The sequence below is a fragment of the Chelonia mydas genome, chromosome 6, assembly GCF_015237465.2.
Source record: "Chelonia mydas isolate rCheMyd1 chromosome 6, rCheMyd1.pri.v2, whole genome shotgun sequence".
Classification (NCBI taxonomy): Eukaryota; Metazoa; Chordata; order Testudines; family Cheloniidae; genus Chelonia; species Chelonia mydas.
The window spans coordinates 14,122,564-14,145,515 of NC_051246.2; the positions used below are offsets into that span (position 1 = coordinate 14,122,564).

The window sequence follows — 22,952 nt, forward strand, 5'->3', positions numbered from 1 at the left end:
GCTGTCTGACTCTCCTCTGAGAATGTCCACAACCATTTCCCTCCCCTGTGTGTATAAATTGATTTTACAAAAGAGAATTCATTTGCCGTGTGAACTGTCAGAGGGGGAAATGGCAACTTCAGGCTCTTCTAAACAGGCAGATGGTAGAATAAAACCAAACCTCTTTCCCTACTTTTAACCATGCATGTACAATTTATCATTTCCGAAGCATCCTGGTGGATTCTCCATCTCTGGCAATTTTTAAGTCAAGTTTAGATTTTAAAAAAAATCAAAGCTCTGCTCTAGTTCAAACAGGTATTAACTCAGGGAAGTTCTTTGGCCTGTGTTATACAGGAGCTCAGGCTGAATGATCACAGTGGTCTCCTGTATAGGCCTGGGGAAATTGTGCACCATTGCACAGGCGCAGAATTCATGTCCCCCGCAGATTTTTTTTTTCCTCTGCAGAAAATACATTTTGCCAGAGAGGCGCTGCAGTTACACCTATTGCCCACCAGGAGATATTGTGGTGCCAGAATAGAGGATAGCCAACTCACAGCCATAGCAGAAGTGGCATTCCTCACAGCAACCTGTGAGGAAACATGCAAGATGGGGGGCGGGGGGGGGGACAGACAGAGCAGGGCACACAGGACTTCTGCAAGGTCACATAGACTGGGGTTCAGAAGGGCTGGGGGGAAGACATCCAATAACCCTCCTGCTTCACTCCCAGGTTCCTTCCCGGCAATTACTTCCCTTTCCCTAAGCTCCTCCATTACCCCTGAGTCCCCCAAGCCTTTGCACTGCTTCTGAGGGGCGTGGGAAATAAGGTTCTGTATGGTAGTTTACATGAATTCTTACTCAAAGTTCTGTGTTAATATGCCTCGTAAAGAATCTATTCGTCAAAACACACTAACGGAATCTTTTTTCAGAGTAGCAGCTGTGTTAGTCTGTATCCGCAAAAAGAAAAGGACGACTTGTGGCACCGTAGAGACTAACAAATTTATGAGAGCATAAGCTTTCGTGGGCTACAGCTCACTTTATGCTTATGCTCAAATAATTTGTGGGTCTCTAAGGTGCCACAAGTACTGAATCTTTTTTGTATTGTTACAGACATACTTGCTGACAGGGATTTTGAAATAAATTCTCAAAATAATTGAAACCAGTGTGATTATATTGTGTTATTTTGACAAATAGAATATGCAGAGTTTTAAAATTTTGTTTGGAGAATTTTTAGGCGCAGAATTCCCCCAGGAGTAATGGGAAACTCTCTCTGTGCACCTGCCAGTCACACAGTTCATCAGGCCTCATGGGCAGTTGGGCCCGAGAACATTTTGATTGGTTACACTGTTTACATTGGCTTCTCCACATGCTGTGTGAATGCATCAGCTTCTTTAATAGGAAAGAAACACTGGGTTAGACAGACCTCTGTTACAGATTAGGTACATAATTCTTCTTTGTTACATTTCTATTTAGAATAGAAGGCATGAGCAGTTCCTGAGTCTTTTTTCAATCACACTCACTAGGTCAGAGGTGGGCAAACTACAGCCTGTGGGCCACATCTGGCCTGCGAGACTGTCCTGCCTGGCCCTTGAGCCCCCGGTCAGGTAGGCTAGTCTCCGGCCCCTCCCCCGCTGCCCCCCTTCCCCCGCAGCCACGCCGCTGCATGGGCAGCGTGGCTGGCTCCGGCCGGGGGGTCCGGCTGCTAGTCCTGCCGCTCTGAGCAGCATGGTAAGGGGGCAGGGAGCAGGGGGGTTGGATGGGGCGGAGGTTTGGGGGGGGGCAGTCAGGGAGAGAGGGGGTTGGATGGGGCAGAGGTTCTGGGGGCGGTCAGGGGATGGGGAACGGCAGGGGGGGGGGGTGGACAGGCATGGGAGTCCTGGGGAGCCTGTCAGGGGCTCGGGGTGTGGGTGGAATCAGTGCAGTCAGGGGACAGGGAGCAGCGGGGGTTGGATAGGGGTTGGAGTCCCCGGAGGAGGCGGTCAGGGGACAAGGAGCAGGGGGCGTTGGATGGGTCGGGGGTTCTGAGAGGGGCCCTCAGGGGTGGGGGCCCGGCTGTTTAGGGAGGCACAGCCTTCCCTACCCAGCCCTCCATACAGCTTCACACCCCAATGTGGCTCTCAGGCCAAAAAGTTTGCCCACCCCTGCACTAGGTTGTCCTGCCCCTCAGCCCAATCCATGCTGAGACAGGACTGCAAATCCCACCTCTAGATGTCATCCAAGAGTAATCCTCTGGCTGGAACCAAGGTAGACGTGTGGGGGAAGTTCCTAGCTTCGTCCCATTGAGACGCGGGGAGGGGGAGAGGGTGAGTGAGTGTGGGACAGAAAGAGAGAGACCTGGCTGGATCCCACCTAATGCAGTAGGCTGTGACCATCTGCTCTAAATACACTCCACCTGTCTGCTCTTCCACACACTGCTAAGCCAAGTCCCCTTCCCTGTCCCCCTCCCTCGCATCTCTCTGCTGGGCATCCTGGGGACAGGACTATGTCCTGACCTGCATCTGCTGGAGCTGTGTCAGGCCCACTGACTGCCAGAAGCCCTTGAGGCCCTGCAGGTGGCAGAAGGGCATTGGGGTGCATGACCGGGTGCTGAGAGGTTGGCCAATCTAGCAAAGTGCTTGCCCCAGCCAGCACAGCTGTATGGCCGCTCTCGGCTGTGAATGAACCGATGTGATAGCAAGGAGGAGGCCCGTGCAAAGCTCCTGCTTCAGCCAATGCACCGGAATGTCCTCCCCGGCAGTGTGCGTGCCCTGGTGCTTGATCAGTGCATTGGTTTTGTTGAAGTTTTTACTAGAATCATTACAATGGTGCGGCTGCTCCCTGATGCGTGCGCTGGTGTGTTCTCAGGCTTGAGCTCTGTACAAAGCCCTTCCCGCAGTCAGCGCAGCGGTACGGCCGCTCTCCGGTGTGCGTGCGCTGGTGTCTGCTCAGGTTTGAGCTCCGTGCAAAACTCTTCCCGCAGTCAGCACAGTGGTGTGGCTGCACCCCGGTGTGCGTGCGCTGGTGTGTTCTCAGGTTTGAGCTATGTGCAAAGCTCTTCCCACAGTCAGCACAGCAGTGCGGCCGCTCCCCGGTGTGCGTGCGCTGGTGTATTCTCAGCTTTGAGCTCTCTGCAAAGCTTTTCCCACAGTCAGCACAGCGGTGCGGCCGCTCCCCGGTGTGCGTGCGCTGGTGTATTCTCAGCTTTGAGCTCTCTGCAAAGCTTTTCCCACAGTGAGCACAGCGGTGCGGCCGCTCCCCGGTGTGCGTGCGCTGGTGCAGTGTCAGTGTGTTGGCACTACCGAACTTTTTACCACAGTTGGCACAGCAGTACCGCCGCTCCCCAGTGTGCGTGCGCTGGTGCGTTCTCAGGTTTGAGCTCCGTGAAAACTTCTTCCCACAGTCAGCACAGCGATGCGGCCGCTCCCCAGTGTGCGTGCGCTGGTGCGTTCTCAGGTTTGAGCTCTGTGCAAAGCTCTTCCCACAGTCAGCACAGCGGTGCGGTCGCTCCCCGGTGTGTGTGCGCTGGTGCAGCGTCAGTGTGTTGGCACTACTAAACCCCTTACCACAGTTGGCACAGTGGTATGGCCACTCCCCAGTGTGCGTGCACTGATGTAGTCTCAGGTGTGAGCTCTGTGCAAAGCCCTTCCCGCAGTCAGCACAGCGGTGTGGTCGCTCCCCGGTGTGCGTGCGCTGGTGTGCTCTCAGGTTTGAGCTCTGTGCAAAGCTCTTCCCGCAGTCAGAGCAGTGGTGCGGCCGCTCCCCAGTGTGCGTAAACCAGTGTGTTCTCAGGATTGAGGACTGCCTGAAGCTCTTGCCACAGTCAGCACAGCGATAGGGACACTGGCCCATGGGGAGTCTCTTGCTGAGTTTATTCGGGGGACGGACTGCGTCCTGTGCATGGATCCTTTTGTGGGCAGTGGGATCCTGCGTTCCTGCTGTGCTCTCCCCACACTCAGACGGTGTCCTCGGTCCCCCCAGTATCCCGAGCCCTGCTGGAGAGAGCAGAGGTAATCCCAGTCTTAGCTCATAGTTAAGGCTACAGATTTGTCAAGGAAGGAAAAATTTCAAGGATGGAGCGATTTCCCCATTTGTCTGTGACTGTTTTTTGGATGGGTGCCTCACCCAGCAATGGTGGCTCCTGTCCCACAGGGCTGGACCCAAAGCCTCGCTCTGGGTACTGAGACCTGGCCTGCGGGCTTACAGTGCCGCTCAGATTTGCCCCCGCCCCCAGTCATGATGGTGGGGGAGGTGGGGCAAACTTCAGTGAATGGACTTGCCACTCATATCTTCTCCAGCCTGCCTCAACGCCTCTGCATCAGCCTGTGGTTAGGGTTGCAGTATTGGAAGGTTCCTGGGCAGGGCGAGGAGGAGGGCAGGTTTTGTGAAAAATCATGGAGCAGTCACAGTAAATTTAGTGACCTAAATTTTACTAAATTTACTACAACTGCTCCGTAATTTCCGATGGGAAATGCTGACACAAATCTGCAGCCTGACTCAGGGTGGTTCTACCCTATGCTGTTTGTGCAGCACCTAGCACCTGCTCCCACGTGCGCCATGCACCTCTTGGGTCTTGTTCGATGCTTAAATTGTAGCCTGCCCAGGATACAGGCAGCGTCTGGCACAATGGAGCCCTCACCCAGAACAAGGGGCTCTAAGTGCTAACACACAGGATCCGGGTTTTGTTTTCACTGATTTTGGTTTTATTTCCATCAGAGGGGTTTATTTACATGTTGCTGGTTCTGTACTGTCTCTTGTTTTACAGCATGTCTCTTGTTCCCCAGTATTTGCTCTGTTTAAACGATATTGGTTTGAAACCAGTTTAGGATCTACAATCCCCTCGTTGACATATTGAGACCGGTATAAAGCTGCTCACATCAGCGTAGCTTATTCCTGTGCAGGAGTGAGTCCTTTTCAAGGAATTCCTTCTAAAGATGTCATCTACCCTGAGCCTCTTTCACTCTTTGTGCAAAACTAAACTAAAACCTCAAGAGGGCTGGGGGGAGGTTTGAGGGGATGACCACTCAGTCAGGGTTTGTGTGATGTAACCTAAAAAACAGGTCTGTATTGTGTCACAAGCCAATCAGTGACACTGCTGAGCTGGAAGGGGTGAATGGCTGCCACCCAGCAGGCCCTTGATCTACAGACAGTCACAGACCATGTTAAGGCTGAGGGCTGTGCTAAGCATTGACACTGAAGCAATGTAAGTGACAATGATTTTGTGCCACTGAGAGAGCAGGAGGAAAGGGGGATGTGACAAAGGCCATCCCACCCCCTCTCCCTCATACCCAGCCCATACACCAGGATACTCCAAGTCGTGCTACACAGGATAATTTCCTCTGGCTCCCATGTGCGTTTGTGCCCCGAGCAGCAGCTGCCTGGCACACGGGGCAGTTTTAGAGCATTACAGTGATAAGTGATTACTGTATAAGCTTTATCCAGGGTAAAATTGATTTATTTGGGGTTTGGGCCCCATTGGGAGTTGGGCATCTGAGTGTTAAAGACAGGAACACTTCTTAAGCTGCTTTCAGTTTAAGCCGACAGCTGTTAGGGGGCATGGTTAAGACCTGGGTCTGGGTTTGCAGCAGGCTAGCGGGTCTGGCTCAAACCAGGCAGGGCACTGATGTCCCAAGCTGCCAGGGCAGGGAAAGCAGGTTCAGAAGTAGCCTTGGCACATCAGTTGGCAACCCCAAGGGGGTTTCTGTGATCCAACCCATCACATCCATCACCCCACATCTCTTCCAAGTTCATCACCTCCCCATCTCTGATCCATTTCTGTCACAGCTTTGAGGCCCCATCATTTTTAGGTCCCATCGTAGGTCACAGATATCCAATGAGTAGGAAAGATGGGAAGTATGATAGTAAGACCCCCTGGCTGAACCAGGAGATCTTCAATGACCGGAAACTCAAAAAAGAGTCATACAAGAAGTGGAAACTAGGTCAAATTACAAAGGATGAATATTAAAAAAACAACAACAAACAAAAAACCAAACCTACAAGCATGTAGGAACAAAATTAGAAAGGCCAAGGCAAAAAAGCGAATTAAACTAGGCAGTAATATAAAGGGAAAAAACAAAGCATTTTACAAATACATGGGAAGGCAGAGGAAAACAAGGACAGCCTAGGCCCATTCCTAAATGGAGGGAAAGAGAATAAGAGAAAACGCAGCAATGGCCGAACAGTTAAACACCTCTTTTGTTTCAGTTTTCACCAAAAAAGTTGGCTGTGATCGGCTGACTAATATAGTCAACATCAGTGTCAATGGGGTAGGATCTGCACCTAAAATAGGCAAGGAAAATAGTTATGAATTACTTAGACAAGTTAGAGGTCTTCAAGTTGGCAGGGACTGATGAAATACATCCTAGAATACTTAAGGAACTGGGTGACGAGATCTCTGAGCCATTAGGGATTATCTCTAAGAATGTGTGGAGGATGGTTGAGAGACCTGAGGATGGGAAAAGGGCAAATATAGTACCTAGGTACAGAAACGGGATAAGGACAACTCAGGGAGTTATAGACCAAGTAATCAAACATTCTATTTGTGAGCACCTAGAAGAACATAAAGTAATAACTAGCAGTCAGCATGGATTTGTCAATAACAAATTATGTCAAACTAACCTAACATCCTTCTTTGACGGGTAACAAGCTTTGGACTGGGCGGACGCAGTAGATGTCACACCTCAAATTTAGTGAGGCTTTTGATACTGTCTTACATGACCTTCCCATAAATAAACTAGAGAAATATAGCCAAGGCAAAGCTACTGTAAGGTGGGTTCCCAACTGCTTGGAAAACTGCACTGAGAGAGTGGTTCTTATCGTTCTCTAATGAGCTGAAAGGGTATCTTGAGTGGCATCCCAAAGGGATCTGTCCTGGGTCCGGTTCTATTCCGTATCTTCATTAATGATTTAGACAATGGCATGGAGAGTGCACTCATAAAGTTTATGGATGATTCAAAGCTGGGGAGGGGTTGCAAGCCCTTTAGAGGACAGGACTAGAATTTAAAATGATCTTGACAAAATGGAGAAATGGTCGGAATTGAAATGATTGCCTAGGAAGGAGTACTGCAGAAAACCATCGGAGGTTATAGTGGATCACAAACTAAGTGAGTCAACAAAGTGAATCCTCAACTGGAATACTGTGTCCAGTTCTGGGCCCCACACTTCAGAAACGATGTGGATAAGCTGGAGAGGATCAGAAGAGAGCAACAAGAATTATTAAAGGTCTAGAAAACATGACCTACGAGGTAAGATTGAAAAAAATTGGGTTTGTTTAGTCTGGAGAAGGGAAGACGGCCAGGGGCGGGGGAGGGGGAGAAAGGGTTTGATAACAATCTTCAAGAACATAAAAGGTTGTTACAAAGAGGAGGGTGATAAATTGTTGTTCTTATCCACTGTGGCCAGGACAAGAAGTAATGGGCTTAAATTGCAGCAAGGGAGATTTAGGTTGGACATAAGGAAAAACTTCCAAACTGTAAGGGTAGTTAAGCACTGGAACAAATTACCTGGAGAGGTTGTGAAATCTCCATCATGGGAAGTTTTTAAGACCATGTCAGGCATGGACTCGATAATACTTAGTCCTGCTTCAGCGCAGGGGACTGACTGGACTAGATGACTTACTGAGGTGCCTTCTAATTCTGTGTTTCTAGGATTTCCAGGATTCATAGATATCAAGGCCAGACAGGCTCATTGTGCCCATCCAGCCTGGCTTCCCGTCTATTGCAGCCAAAGAATCTCTCCCCCGTGATTCCTACCTCCTGGTTGAAGAAGAACAAAGCTTTGAGAAAGTCACACTCCATTTCCACTGACAGACTTCCAGTGAGGAGCTCTCCCAGTGGTTCATTCCCCTCCCAGATAAACACTGGCCCCTAATTCCCAGTCTTCATTTGTCCCCTTCTGCTCCCAGCCAGTGGATCTCACTTGGCCTTTGCCTTCTACATTAAGGAGCTCTCCACTAGCAGGTATGTAAATCAGAAGGGACTGGGTTATGATGACTCACCTTGGGAGGGGCTCTCAGGCCTTGAGCTTTCCCTGGAGTCCTCGGCATCCTGGATCCAGAGCTCTGCCTCCCCTACCTTAATTCTGTGGATTAAATCTGGTGTGGAACCTGAATAGCCTGTTTGGGGGGAAAGAATCAGTTTTATTACTAAAGTTTTGGGGACAGGGACTCATTTATATGTTGGTGCAGACCAAAGAATGGCCCTACTGGGTCAGACCAAAGCCCAGTGTCCTGGCTTCTGACAGTGGCCAGTGCCAGGTGCCCCAGAGGGAATGAACAGAACAGGTAATCATCAAGTGATCCATTTCCTGGATTCCCATTCACAGCTTCTGGCAAACAGAGGCGAGGGACACCATCCCTGCCCATCCTGGCTAATAGCCATTGACAGACCTATCCTCCATGAATGTATCTGCTTCTTTTTTGAACCCCGTTATAGTCTTGGCCTTCACAACAGTCTCTGACAAGGACTTCCACAGGCTGACTGTGCAGTGTGTGAAGAAATACTTCCTTTTATTTCTTTTAAACCTGCTGCCTATTCATTTGATTTCGTGACCCCTAGTTCTTGTGTTATGAGAAGTAGTAAACAATACTTCCTTACCTACTTTCTCTGCACCAGTCATGATTTTATAGACCTCAGTCTCCCCTTAGCTGTCTCTTTTCCAAGCTGAAAAGTCCCAGTCTTATTAATCTCTGCTCATACGGAAGCCGTTTCATACCCCTAATAATTTTTGTTGCCTTTTACTGATCCTTTTCCAATACTAATATATCCTTTTTGAGATAGGGCGACCACATCTGCATATAGTATTGAAGATATGGGCGTCCCACGGATTTATATAGTGGTAAAATGATATTTTCTGTCTTATTATCTACCCCTTTCTTAATGATTCCCAACATTCTGTTTGCTTTTTTGACTGCCACTGCACATTGAGTGGATGTTTTCAGAGAACTATCCACCATGACTCCGAGTTCTCTTTCTTGAGTGCTAACAGCTAAACAGCACAACAGGACCCCGATCTCAGTCAAGGTGTGTCTGCACAGCACCTGGCATGATGGGGGATCTCGGATGCTGCTTGAGAGGAAAGCGCAGGAGATCCCAAGAGGAGAATAATGAAATAAACCTTCCTTAGAGGAAATTTCTTCCATCTCCCACAAGGCAAGTTCAGTTCATACTCTGAAGCAGCAATGTCTATGACCCGTCTCAATTTGCTTTGGGGACTTAGACACGGCAGGTGTCACTGGGTGTCACCGTTTCACAGACTTATCAGTTCTTTTGCTTAGGATGCAAGTATTGGTCAACTGCACGGTCGTTAAGTTTGTGATGTTCGTTCTTTTTGGGGAGGTGGGGAGCTGTTACAAGGAGAAGAAGAGTTTTCTCCCTGCCTTATTTGCTCCTGTGCTGTTTGTAACCAGCCCTGTAACACGACTGAGGTGAGGTAGGTAATGCAAGTAAATAAGTTACACTAAGATTAGCCCCAGGCTCTGTAGCCCTGAGTTCTTCAACAAGAAGCCGAACTGAAAGAGGGTGTCATTTGCCACTACTCAGCCATAGGGTGGCACATGCCAGGGGTGGCATCAAGGGAACCCAGACATTTGACAGCTATGAGTAGAGATAAATTGGTCCTTACCCAAGGAAACGAGGGCCCGGTAATTCCTCAGCATCTGGTCCCGGTACAGCTGCTTCTCTGGCCGGGATAAGAGCTCCCACTCCTCCCGGCTGAAATACAGAGCCACGTCCTCAAACGCCACCCGCAGCTGCTGGCACAAGCGTTACACACTCAGCACCCTCCGCTCCAGCCCCAGCCCGGGCTCTCAGCAGGGGACATGGGTTCTAGGGCAGCGGCTCCCGGGGAACCCCCAGCCCAGCAGCTGTGACCCAGGGAGACCCCCCCGCACAGCCCCCCGGGGACTCGGGCCCTGCTGGCCGGGGACAGGAGTCGCCCTCGGCTCCCCACGGGGCTCTGGGGCGGGTCGCTGGGAAGGGCCCGAATCCCAGGGCAGGGACCAGGCTCCTCCCCCGGCCGGAGTCCCCGCCTCCGCCCCAGGCCTGTGCTCGGCCCCGCTCCCGGCCCCGGCTCGGCCGCCTCGGGGCTCCTCGGCCCGGCTCCGCGTGTCCGCCCGGCCCGGGGCCCCCAGCGCCGCTCCCCGGCCCCAGCGCTCCGGCTGCGGCAGCCCCCAGCCCCGGGGTCACTAGCGCGGGAGGGACCCGGCCCCGGCCCCCCTCGGCCCCAGCCGGGACCAGCCAGTGCCCGGCCGGGGAGTCCCCGCCCCGCGTCCTACCTGCGCCGGCCCCGCTTCAGCCATCGCCGGGCTCGGCTCCGGCCCCGGCCGCTTCCTCCGCCCGGGCAGCGATCTCCCGCCCCGCGGCTGGTGCCTCCCCGGGCCGCCTCCCGCCCAGCCCCGCGCCTGCGCCGCCAGCTCCAGCAGCCGGGCGGGGGATTTCCCGTTTCACCCGGCGGAGCCAGCAGTCCCTGCGGTGGGGATCAGGGTCGTTGTGTTAATGTGCGTAGGCCAGGCGCACACCGTGTGAACCCTGCAGCTGCACGTGAAACATCTATAAATGCGCCTTGGGCTCGGTCCCTTCCAAAGAGGACCAGATCAACGCGCATGAAGGAACAGTGAATGTGCACCAGGTCGCGGATCGACAGTCTGCGCCCCGCAAGCTCGTTGAGGCCGGAGCACGTCGTAGCTTGCCACGAATCTACTGACCTAGGCAGCTGCTTAACTTGCTCAGGCTTGGAGCAGCTGGTGGGTCTTGCACAAGAATAAAGCTGGGGCAAGAAGTGGCATGGCCAGCGGAGAACAGGCAAGAGCTCAGGGAGGTGGTGACCCAAGAGATATTTGCAAAAAGAAAAGGAGGACTTGTGGCACCTTAGAGACTAACCAATTTATTTGAGCATAAGGTTTCGTGAGCTACAGCTCACTTCATCGGATGCATACTGTGGAAAATACAGAAGATGTTTTTATACACAGAAACCATGAAAAAATGTATTTTCCACAGTATGCAGCCGATGAAGTGAGCTGTAGCTCACGAAACCTTATGCTCAAATAAATTGGTTAGTCTCTAAGGTGCCACAAGTCCTCCTTTTCTTTTTGCGAATACAGACTAACACGCTGTTACTCTGAAACAAGACATATTTGGTCAGTCACTGCGACGGCCCCAGACAGCCCATGTCCTCACGCCAGAGCCATTTGCAAAGTGGAAGGGGTGGTGGCGGCGGCGGCATGAGCCTTGTGATATTTGGGTGATATTCCTTAGATTCCCAGCTCCTAGAATTGTTTATGCCAAAATCTTCACTTGTCTTTTTAAAAAAGGATAAGGCTTGAGAGAAAATCCTGGAAATCAGCCCCCTACTGGCTATGAAACAATAAGGCAAATACAATCTATTTTGTAAGGTCTCATGGTTTTTCACCGGCCTTGATTTTTTGAGGCTTGGCTCACTATTTTCGGGCATGCACCGTGGGCAATGCTGTGCTAGTTACTGTTGATGGAAGGACTCATTTACTCTGCTTTTGTTTTAGTTCACAGGTTCATTTTTAAAGGCAAATAAAACCTTTGAAAATAGTGTGAGGCTGGAAGGGGCCATTTTGCCCATCCCTTCTGGCCTCCTTTGTAACCCAGGACAAGTAACACGCCCACGCCCACGCAATTCCTGCCTCCAGCCCAGTATCTTGTGATTGTTCTACAGCTGAGCTCATTGTCAGATAACAGAAACTGCCAGAGCAGGGGTGAAATGTTCAAAAATGACATAGGGTCCTAAATCCCATTGGCTTTCACGGAGACTCAGGCACCTCAGGGGTTTGTCACTTTTGAAAATGGGAATTGGGTGTTAAGGGCTTTCCCTTTGCCAGGTTCTTGTCACACAGACAGAAAGCAGAAGACCAGAAGTCCGAAATGCAGGCAACGCCATGTTTATTGGGGTTAATTAGGCAAGCATATCCATAGCTCTGACACCACAGGGCCTTTTCCCAGTGTTCCTGTTCCCACCTTCTCCTCCTTAACAAGCCCAAATATACCTTAAGCGCACGCCTCTGGTCCCACCCCTTACAATGTAAGGTCATGTTCCATTTTGGAGGGTCTTGGGCCTGGGGGCTTTGGTACCACCTCTTTTATACCCTGTGGGAAGGGTAGGCAGTGAGGTTATGCTTTGGTCAGGGATAGGCATTTCTTTGGCTTTTTAGTGTCTCTTATACCTTCCACCCCCTCACCCATCCTGAGTGGTTGCTTGACCTTGGCTTGAGAGGGGAGCCAGGCAGCCTTCCAGTGTATGCTCATATATACAATACTGGCAGAGGATGGCATCCGTCAGAGTCCTCCCCACATTACTCTAACAGCCAGAGACATGAGTGTGTGCTCCATGTTCTTCACCCGGGGCATCAGGACTCCCAGCTCCTGGCGTTCCTCCCACCATGTCCAGTGGCAGCCGATATCCTTCTCCAGTCATCGTGTAGCATTGTGGGCATGAGTCCAGAGCGAAGCAAAGTCTCCCCTATCTCTTCCAAATTCACCTTCCAAGGAGCCGCTCAAGCAGGTGGCGATTTGTTGGTTGGAGGGAGTCCTGGCAATTCGCTTCTTGATGACATCCTACATAGCACTTTCTGCAATGTTTTTCACCATGGCATCCAGGCATGTCAGGAGGCATGAGTCATCCCTGCAACATTGCACAGGTCACCTATATGAGGGATGTTGGCACTGCTTTGTGGTTAGCAGGCTTTGTGGTTAACACTCTGGAGTGGCCACTGGAAACCAGCTTTCTTATCCTAACCCCCTGCGTGAAGCTGGGAAAGTCATTTTAGCCATTTTTCAGAGGCTACCGCTAGTGGTTCAGGGGCAAGTTTTCCCAAAATGCCTACTTTTAGTATATAGGCTTGTTTGTTAGCCTGAGACAGAGGTTTCAGTTTGATATTCTTATATACTAATATGTAAGAACAAAGAAAGACACTGTGTGTCAAGGTTCCTCCCCCACTCTGAACTCTAGGGTACAGATGTGGGGACCTGCATGAAAAACCTCCTAAGCTTATCTTTACCAGCTTAGGGCAAAACTTCCCCAAGGTACAAAATATTCCACCCTTTGTCCTTGGATTGGCCGCTACCACCACCAAACAAATACTGGTTACTGGGGAAGAGCTGTTTGGACACGTCTTTCCCCCCAAAAATACTTCCCAAAACCTTGCACCCCACTTCCTGGACAAGGTTTGATAAAAAGCCTCACCAATTTGCCTAGGTGACTACAGACCCAGACCCTTGGATCTTAAGAACAATGAACAATCCTCCCAACACTTGCACCCCCCTTTCCTGGGAAATGTTGGATAACAAGCCTCACCAATTTGCATAGGTGACCACAGACCCAAACCCTTGGATCTGAGAACAATGAAAAAGCATTCAGTTTTCTTACAAGAAGACTTTTAATAAAAATAGAAGTAAATAGAGATAAAGAAATTCCCCCTGTAAAATCAGGATGGTAGATACCTTACAGGGTAATTAGATTCAAAACATAGAGAACCCCTCTAGGCAAAACCTTAAGTTACAAAAAAGATACACAGACAGAAATAGTTATTCTATTCAGCACAATTCTTTTCTCAGCCATTTAAAGAAATCATAATCTAACACGTACCTAGCTAGATTACTTACTAAAAGTTCTAAGGCTTCATTCCTGGTCTATCCCCGGCAAAGACAGAATAAAGACACACATACCCTTTGTTTCTCTCCCTCCTCCCAGCTTTTGAAAGTATCTTGTCTCCTCATTGGTCATTTTGGTCAGGTGCCAGCGAGGTTACCTTTAGCTTCTTAACCCTTTACAGGTGAGAGGAGATTTCCTCTGGCCAGGAGGGATTTTAAAGGGGTTTACCCTTCCCTTTATATTTATGACACTGTGTGTTGTATGTCCTACAACCAGATGGGGCTTTTAGCAAAATGAGAGAAGATAAGAGATAGAGCTAACGTGTTGCTGGGTACAGATGGTTGGCACCAGCTGTACAACACAAGAGTGCTTTCACTTAAAGCTTCTACTTTATTTAGTTACAAGCACATACAAACACAACAGGTTATAGAGCACCCCAAATCAATTGTTACCCCAAAGGTCTGGAGTGGTCAACAGCAGCCTTCCGGTGACCTGCCTACCGTCTGCTGCTGCTGACTGTAGCAAGTCGAGAGTCACCGTCGTGGCGCCTCCTGCTAGTTGCTCCTGGGAATTAGCTCAACTCCAGCCCTGGAGTGCCCTTTGTGGGTAGTGACTTGCCTGCTCTTGCCTTCTCCACCATCTGGGACCCACGTTGCTCCTCAGCTTGCAGCATCCTCTTCAGAGCACAACCCTCTGGCTGTGTCTCCAACTAGGTCTCCCCCTCTCCATGGGAATCAGCTGTCCTCAGTTTTGCCCCATGCCGAACTGCGGCCCCTTAGTCTAACCCATCTCACAGGTGCAAGCTGCAGTCCTTCTAGCTGGCCACTCCCTCTAGCAGCCAGTCGGGCAAAGGGGGGTGGGGGACCAGGCCCACCCACTACTCTGGGCCCCAGCCCAAGGACCCTTGACTGGCAGCTGCTTGCTGCCTTCCTCCACTCTCCTTTACTGCCTTCATTCCCTGGGTCACTTTCCCATACCCCTTGCACCCACTCAGCCCTTGTATCTAGGCCTGCAGTCTGGCAGGGGTCAGCCAGAGCTCCTGCTCTATCCAGGGTACTGCTCCTTCTACCAGGAGCCAGTCCTCTTCCCTTGCTGGTCAGGGGGAGACTGATCTCTCATCTGATTAGCAGCCCTTTTATAGGGCCCAGGCTGGCCCTGATTGCCTGCCCACAGGCCCTTTCTGATTGGCTGCCCATCTGTGCAGACTTTCTGGCCTGCTTTAACCCTTCTCTCCCCCGAGTGGGGCAGCCTCCTCACTACACTGACTTTAAGATGGGTTCACAGCAGAGTCCACCCAACTGAGACCTTTTCACCTTTTTATGCTAGTAAGTATCACATCGCTTGTCAATCACCAATAACCGCTAAGCAAGCAGTTTATTAAACAAGTTTCAAGCCGTTAGTTATGTTGTTGCAAATATGTTGCTGCAAAGTCTGCAATATTGTAGATCCAGACAAACACACCAGAAGTCAGATATAGATAGATGCCCTGTCTTTCAAAACCTTTACTTCAGCAGTTTGAAAGAAGACAGGATGGTGCCGGATCATGCTCAAGTCTCGTGGTCACTCCCTTGCCCCTCCTGCCTAGTTATGCTAAGGCTGCTACAAACGCCTTGCAGCTGCTTTTAACAATAAGCATAATAATCAATATTCCAGTTACTGGCAGTGGCCTAGGTACTTTGCTGGGCTGTTAAAATCGTCCCTTACACCAACAGCCTGTCTACAGCCCCATGCTGACTTTCCCCAGCCTTGTTCACAAACACCAAGGTGCCCCCAACACACTCCTAGTCCTGAATTTTCCCCATACAGTGCGCTCTGTAATGTCCAGCTCTCTCCTGGACAGTTCAGAGAACTAATAATGTTTGCTTTTTCCTGTAAAGCTCCCAAAGCACATCGTATCTAACTTATCTGGGGAAAATGCACCCTTCCCTTTAAAACACAGCACGGACTTCATTTATAGTGAACTTAAATTTATTAACAAAATATATACAAGGTTATGTGAGCTCAAGGATAAGGAATGAAGATAGAAAGAGTTACAAGTAAAACCAAACCAAACATGCTTCAAACAGTCTAAAACTTAATCTAGCAGGCTTTGTTCAAGATGGTTTCTCTCACCAGTCATCCTTCAGCCCAGCCATGGCTGATTTCCTTTAGTCATGATCTTCCACAAAAGTGAAAGATCTTTGCCTAAGCTGGCTTCTTACCTATATTCAGTTCCAGACTTCAACCCTCCCGGTGTTGAAGGACCCATCTTTCTCAGCTTGCAAGAGCTCTGCCCCTTTGAGTTTGTCTAGCAATGAATGCCAAAAGGTAGCTTCTGTCCTTGCTTATATCTTTCAAAGTTCAATGAACTTGTTTCAAGAAGCAGGATGACCTCATACTGTTCTTCCCTTCCTGTGAGCTTCCCATTCCTCTGTATGTAAATGGAGCTTCATTGTTTTCTTTCCACCATGTTTAATTTACACAGGAGACACCTGTCTGGGAGAGAACCCGTTTCTCCCTATTTGGCCACAGACTTTAAAACATAGTATTGTTAAGTACCCACATTTCCTCATATAGTGTTAATACAGACATTTCATAATGATATTAATCACCAGGGTGTCATTAGCTTTCAGGTTTCAGAGTAGCAGCCTTGTTAGTCTGTATTCGCAAAAAGAAAAGGAGGACTTGTGGCACCTTAGAGACTAACCGATTTATTTGAGCATAAGCTTTCGTGAGCTACAGCTCACTTCATCAGATGAAGAAAAGAAAAGACCTCACTCTGTACACTTTTATAATACAGTAGCATTTCAGTTGATTCAATTGCTCATCACTTGAGGTTGAGCCCATATCTTTATAGTCCTGTCAATCTTTTAAATGGGTTCTGCTGAGGGTCACTCCTCAAAGTCAAGTTTATTCAAGCTGTGAGGAAGGCGACATGGAGTCTGGTGGGGAAGAAAGCTCCATGCTCTTTCTTCCCTCACTTGTACTTGCTGAAATGCAAACTGTTCTGTTACCTGCCATCTCCTCCCCCTGCTGCCTTGATGGTCCTCTTTATGGCTTAGATGTAAACTGTGGTAAACACACATTCCTCACTTTAGGACAGACCTGTGTAACAACTCCCTCGACATACCTGGCTTACTCACACTTTAGTGATAATTCCACCATATTCCATAACTCTGAATACCCACTGCGTGCATACCTCACACAAGAACATTACTGATCAGGTTGTTATTCATTATCAAATGATACCTCCCAAGGCCTATTTTGTGCAAAGACTATTACACTGGTGTGTAGGGTGTGAATAGAGGGGTACTTATGCTTAATGTCACAGTGTCCTGGTACAAAATAGGAGCAGCCAGACTCTCTTATCTGGGACGTTGGGCAGGAGGAGGCCACATCTATCTACATCCCTTGAAGATGGAATCCATGGTTAACTGGCCTATATGCCAAACTAAAAAGCAAATCCAGTTTTTTATAGGCTTGGCTAATTACTACTGCAGATGTGTAAGTGGTTCAGTGAGATTGTGGCTGCTATCACAGGCTAGCATTAAAAACCAAAACCCAGTGAAGTAGCATGAAAAGAAAGGCTTTGACAAGGTAAAAATGATCCTGTCAGGAAAGTCCATTGTGACCAGTCCAGAGATTATAGGTGAATGCAGGAGTGGGTGGGTGAGATTCAGTGCCTACAACGTACCATTCCATTACGCAAGGTTTTTTATCACACTCTTCTTACAAAGACAAACTTTGGTTCTATCCTAGTCTGGGTGGGTGATTTTGCTACCAGAAAGGGACTATGGATCCTTCAATATAGATTCTTCTTCCACTCAAGCTCATCTGCTAATGGACTCACAGGACTTCTTGTTTAGTTGAACTGACACCAATTCTCAGTCGAATTTAGAAATTTAGTCAAATTACTTCATTATCCAGAAATGTCAATTCATTTCAGAAGGACAATGCCGGGGGATACTCAGAGCCAAGCTTGTACAGGCAGAAGACTACTCCACGTTAAAACCAAAACCTAACATGTAGGGAATGATTTTGAAGCTATTCTACTTTCTCTAGAATTTAACCAGTTCTTACGCCACCATAACCATACATTTAAATAGTAGTAAAAATCTTTATCTCACAAGCTAATTCAAAGCTCCTTCCCCTCTGTCTAAGAAGCTGTCAATTTTCTTGACCACAAAAATCTGTAGGATTTCTAAGATGAACCCTTTGAAACATTCAGACGTGGTCAACACCAAAAACTTAGATATAAAAGTTTCACACCCTGCACAACTTAGTTAGGTCCCACTGTAAATGCAGCTAAGTCAATGGAAGAATTCTTCCATCTACCTTGCCACCGCCTCTCAAAGGGCTGGAGTTACTACAGAGACAGGAAAACCCCTTCCATGGCGGTGGTAAGTACAATGCTACGCTTTGCTACTGTAGCACTTGTAGAGTAGACATGCGCTCAGGGTTTCTTGCAGTAACTTTTGCTATGGGGAAGCTGTTTCCTGTTCTAAATAGAACATTGTCTGCTACGCTAACAGAGGCTAAGACAGAAGGAAAGTCACCTCCCTCAGTGACGTTAGCTACATTGACAGAAGCACTCTAGTTAGCGTAATGAGTTTCTCCAGCCTCAGTGATCTCAAGTGAGGCTTGGTCAACGTTGGAAAGTTATGTTGATAGAGCTACATCGGTCAGGGGTATGAAAAAAAAGAACATATCCCTGACCAACACAGCTATTCCGACAAAATCCCTGTATAGACCCAGCTACCTCAGTGGAAGAGTACTTTTGTCGGGAAAGCTAACATCAGAGAGGTCTACAGTTAAAAATTAGGGCTGTCGATGAATCGCAGTTAACTCACATAATTAACTAAAAAAAAATGAATTGCAATTAACTGCACATTTAAACAATACAATCCCAATTAAAATTTATTAAATATTTTTGGACGTTTTTCTACATTTTAAAATATATAGACTTCAATTACAATACAGAATACAAAGTGTACAGTGCTCACTTTATATTATTTTTTATTACAAATATTTGCACTGTAAAAATGATAAAAGAAATCATTTTTCAATTCACCTCATACAAGTACTGTAGTGCAATCTTTGTTGTGAAAGTGAAACTTACAAATGTAGATTTTTTTTTTGTTACATAACTGCATTTGAAAACAAAATAATGTAAACCTTAGAGCCTACAAGTCCAATCAGACCTACTTCTCGTTCAGCCAACTGCTAAGACAAACAAGTTTGTTTACATTTACAGGAGATAATGCTGCCCACTTCTTATTTACAATGTCGCCTGAAAGTGAGAACAGGCGTTCTCATGGCACTTTTGTAGCCAGCATTGCAAGGTAGTTACATGCCACATATGCTAAACATTCGTATGCCCCTTCATGCCTGGTTCTTTTAGTCACATGCTTCCACTGACCACTTTCCTCACCCAGTCTCCCCTCAGAATTCCTCAGTCCTGCTTCCATCTGCAAGGCTGAGCTTTTCCCTTCAGATACCTCATGTCTTTGCTCCATAATCTGCTCAAACCCCTTCCTAAACTCAACCAACTTTCCACCTGCATCTCCAAACCTCGGATCTTTTCTTCCATCAGCTCTATCAGATGGCATTTCATGCTGACAAAACTCTTACCAGGGCAACAAAGGTGTGACAAGATTATGACTATCAACAGATGGCTTAGGCAGTGGTGCTATAAGGAGAGCTTTGGGATGTACGGCCACTGTGAGGCATTCATGGGCAGAGGACAGTTCTCTCGGGATGGACTTCATCTGAGTAGGGAAGGAAATAGACTTCTAGGATGGAGGCTGGCACAACTGATTAAGAGAGCTTTAAACTAGAAATTTGGGGGAGATGGTTGGGAGATGTCCAGGTCATCTCCATGCCGGATTTTAGCATTGAGAGGGAAGAAAATGAAGTAAGAAAGGATTCAGCCATGAGTAGGAGAATGTATATGAGGAGGAAGGGCAGTGTGGATACCAGTCTAATAAGTTATACTGGCTGTAGAATGACCGTGCCTAATAGGGTACAGAATGTGAGCGAGGCCAAACAGCAAAAATTAAGATGTTTGTACACCAATGCGAGGAGCCTAGGTAACAAAATGGAGGAACTAGAGCTACTGGTGCAGGAAGTGAAACCAGATATTATAGGGATAACAGAAACATGGTGGAACAGTAGTCATGACTGGACTACAGGTATTGAAGGGTATGTGCTGTTTAGGAAAGACCGAAATAAAGGTAAAGGTGGTGTAGCAGCATTGTATATCAATGATGAGGTAGAATGTAAAGAAATAAGAAGCGATGGAATGGATAAGACAGAGTCCGTCTGGGCAAAAATTACCCTGGGGAAGAAAACTATTAGAGCCTCCCCTGGGATAGTGCTTGGGGTGTGCTATAGACCACCGGGATCTAATTTGGATATGGATAGAGCCCTTTTTAATGTTTTTAATAAAGTAAATACTAATGGAAACTGCATGATCATGGGAGACTTTAACTTCCCAGATATAGACTGGAGGACGAGTGCTAGTAATAATAATAGGGCTCAGATGCGATAGCTGATGGATTCCTTCATCAAGTAATTGCAGAAAGGACTAGAGGGGATGCCATTTTAGATTTGGTTTTGGTGAGTAGTGAGGACCTCATAGAAGAAATGGTTGTAGGGGATAATCTTGGTTCAAGTGATCATGAGCTAATTCAGTTCAAACTGAACGGAAGGATTAACAAAAATAAATCTGCAACTAGGGTTTTTGATTTCAAAAGGGCTGACTTTCAAAAATTAAGGAAATTAGTTAGGGAAGTGGATTGGACTGAAGAATTTATGGATCTAAAGGCAGGCCTGGGATTACTTTAAATCAAAGCTGCAGAAGCTATCAGAAGCCTGCATCCCAAGAAAGGGGAAAAAATTCATAGGCAGGAGTTGTAGACCAAGCTGGATGAACAAGCATCTCAGAGAGGTGATTAAGAAAAAGCAGAAAGCATACAGGGAGTGGAAGATGGGAGGGATCAGCAAGGAAAGCTACCTTATTGAGGTCAGAACATGTAGAGATTAATTGAGACAGGCTAAAAGTCAAGTAGAGTTGGACCTTCCAAAGGGAATTAAAACCAATAGTAAAAGGTTCTATAGCCATATAAATAAGAAGAAAACAAAGAAAGAAGAAGTGGGACCGCTAAACACTGAGGATGGAGTGGAGGTCAAGGATAATCTAGGCATGGCCCAATATCTAAACGAATACTTTGCCTCAGTCTTTAATAAGGCTAAAGAGGATCTTAGGGATAATGGTAGCATGACAAATGGGAATGAGGATATGGAGGTAGATATTACCAAATCTGAGGTACAAGCGAAACTCAAATAGCTTAATGGGCAAATCATTAAGGGGCAAACCATCCCGATGTGTAGAATGAATAGTAAATATGGCAGGCGGCCAGCTTGGCTTAACAGTGAAATTCTTGCTGATCTTAAACACAAAAAAGAAGCTTAAAAGAAGTGGAAGATTGGACAAATGACCAGGGATGAGTATAAAAATATTGCTCGGGGATGCAGGAGTGAAATCAGGAAGGCCAAATCACACCTGGAGTTGCAGCTAGCAAGAGATGTTCACAGTAACAAGAAGGGTTTCTTCAGGTATGTTAGCAACAAGAAGAAAGTCAAGGAAAGTGTGGGCCCCTTACTGAATGAGGGAGGGAACCTAGTGACAGAGGATGTGGAAAAAGCTAATATACTCAATGCTTTTTTTGCCTCTGTCTTCACAAACAAGGTCAGCTCCCAGACTACTGCACTGGGCAGCACAGCATGGGGAGGAGGTGACCAGCCCTCTGTGGAGAAAGAAGTGGTTCGGGACTATTTAGAAAAGCTGGACATGCACAAGTCCATGGCCGGATGCGTTGCATCCAAGAGTGCTAAAGGAATTGGCAGATGTGATTGCAGAGCCATTGGCCATTATCTTTGAAAACTCATGGCAATCCGGGGAAGTCCCGGACGACTGGAAAAAGGCTAATTAGTGCCCATCTTTAAAAAAGGGAAGAAAGAGGATCCTGGTAACTACAGGCCAGTCAGCCTCACCTCGGTCCCCAGAAAAATCATGGAGCTGGTCCTCAAGGAATCATTCTGAAGCACTTAGATGAGAGGAAAGTGATCAGGAACAGTCAGCATGGATTCACCAAGGGCAAGTCATGCCTGACAAATCTAATTGCCTTCTATGATGAGATAACTGGTTCTGTGGATGCAGGGAAAGCAGTGGACGTGGTGTTCCTTGACTTTAGCAAAGCTTTTGACACTGTCTCCCACAGTATTCTTGTCAGCAAGTTAAAGAAGTATGGGCTGGATGAATGCACTATAAGGTGGGTAGAAAATTGGCTAGATTGTCGGGCTCAACGGGTAGTGATCAATGGCTCCATGTCTAGTTGGCAGCCAGTATCAAGCGGAGTGCCCCAAGGGTCAGTCCTGGGGCTGATTTTGTTCAATATCTTCATTAATGATCTGAAGGATGGTGTGGATTGCACCCTCAGCAAGTTTGCAGACAACACTAAACTGGGAGGAGTGGTAGATACGCTGGAGGGTAGGGATAGGATACAGAGGGACCTAGACAAATTGGAGGATTGGGCCAAAAGAAGTCTGATGAGGTTCAAAAAGGACAAGTGCAGAGTCCTGCACTTAGGACGGAAGAATCCAATGCAGCGCTACAGACTAGGGACCGAATGGCTAGGCAGCAGTTCTGCAGAAAAGGACCTAGGGGTTACAGTGGACGAGAAGCTGGATATGAGTCAACAGTGTAGCCAAGAAGGCCAATGGCATTTTGGGATGTATAAGTAGGGGCATTGCCAGCAGATCGAGGGACATGATCATTCCCCTCTATTCGACATTGATGAGGCCTCATCTGGAGTGCTGTGTCCAGTTTTGGGCCCCACACTAGAAGAAGGATGTGGAAAAATTGGAGAGAGTCCAGCGGAGGGCAACAAAAATGATTAGGGGACTGGAACACATGACTTACGAGGAGAGGCTGAGGAAGCTGGGATTGTTTAGTCTACAGAAGAGAAGAATGAGGGGAGATTTGATAGCTGCTTTCAGCTACCTGAAAGGTGGTTCCAAAGAGGATGGATCTAGACTATTCTCAGTGGTAGTGGATGACAGGACAAGGAGTAATGGTCTCAAGTTGCAGTGGGGGAGATTTAGGTTGGATATTAGGAAAAACTTTTTCACTAGGAGGGTGGTGAAACACTGAAATGCGTTACCTAGTGAGGTGGTGGAATCTCCTTCCTTAGAAGTTTTTAAGGTCAGGCTTGACAAAGCCCTGGCTGGGATGATTTAATTGGGGATTGGTCCTGCTTTGAGCAGGGGGTTGGACTAGATGACCTCCTGAGGTCCCTTCCAACCCTGATATTCTATGATTCTATGATTCTAATGGGACTAAATCG

General features: G+C 47.8%; 2 protein-coding genes across 8 annotated transcripts in view; both read right to left on the minus strand.

Moving 5' to 3' along the window:
• The window catches only part of LOC114018225 (zinc finger protein 227-like), a 98,559-nt gene that overhangs the window by 54,495 nt on the left and 21,112 nt on the right, over positions 1-22,952 (minus strand). The window lies entirely within an intron of this gene.
• On the minus strand, positions 1,344-10,466 carry LOC122466318 (zinc finger protein 239-like). 4 transcript variants are annotated; one of them, XM_043549443.1, is made up of 4 exons: positions 10,226-10,466; positions 9,574-9,700; positions 7,949-8,065; positions 1,344-3,944 (listed from the first exon to the last, which is right to left on the minus strand). In XM_043549443.1, exons 1-4 carry the CDS (start codon positions 10,247-10,249, stop codon positions 2,773-2,775), a joined length of 1,440 nt encoding a protein of 479 aa, XP_043405378.1. In that variant the 5' UTR covers positions 10,250-10,466; the 3' UTR covers positions 1,344-2,772. The 4 variants fall into 4 exon arrangements, with proteins under 4 accessions (XP_043405378.1, XP_043405377.1, XP_043405380.1 ...); XM_043549442.1 differs by having other exon boundaries at positions 1,344-3,947; positions 10,226-10,465; XM_043549445.1 differs by lacking the exon at positions 10,226-10,466 and adding an exon at positions 5,707-6,231 and having other exon boundaries at positions 1,889-3,947; positions 9,574-9,592.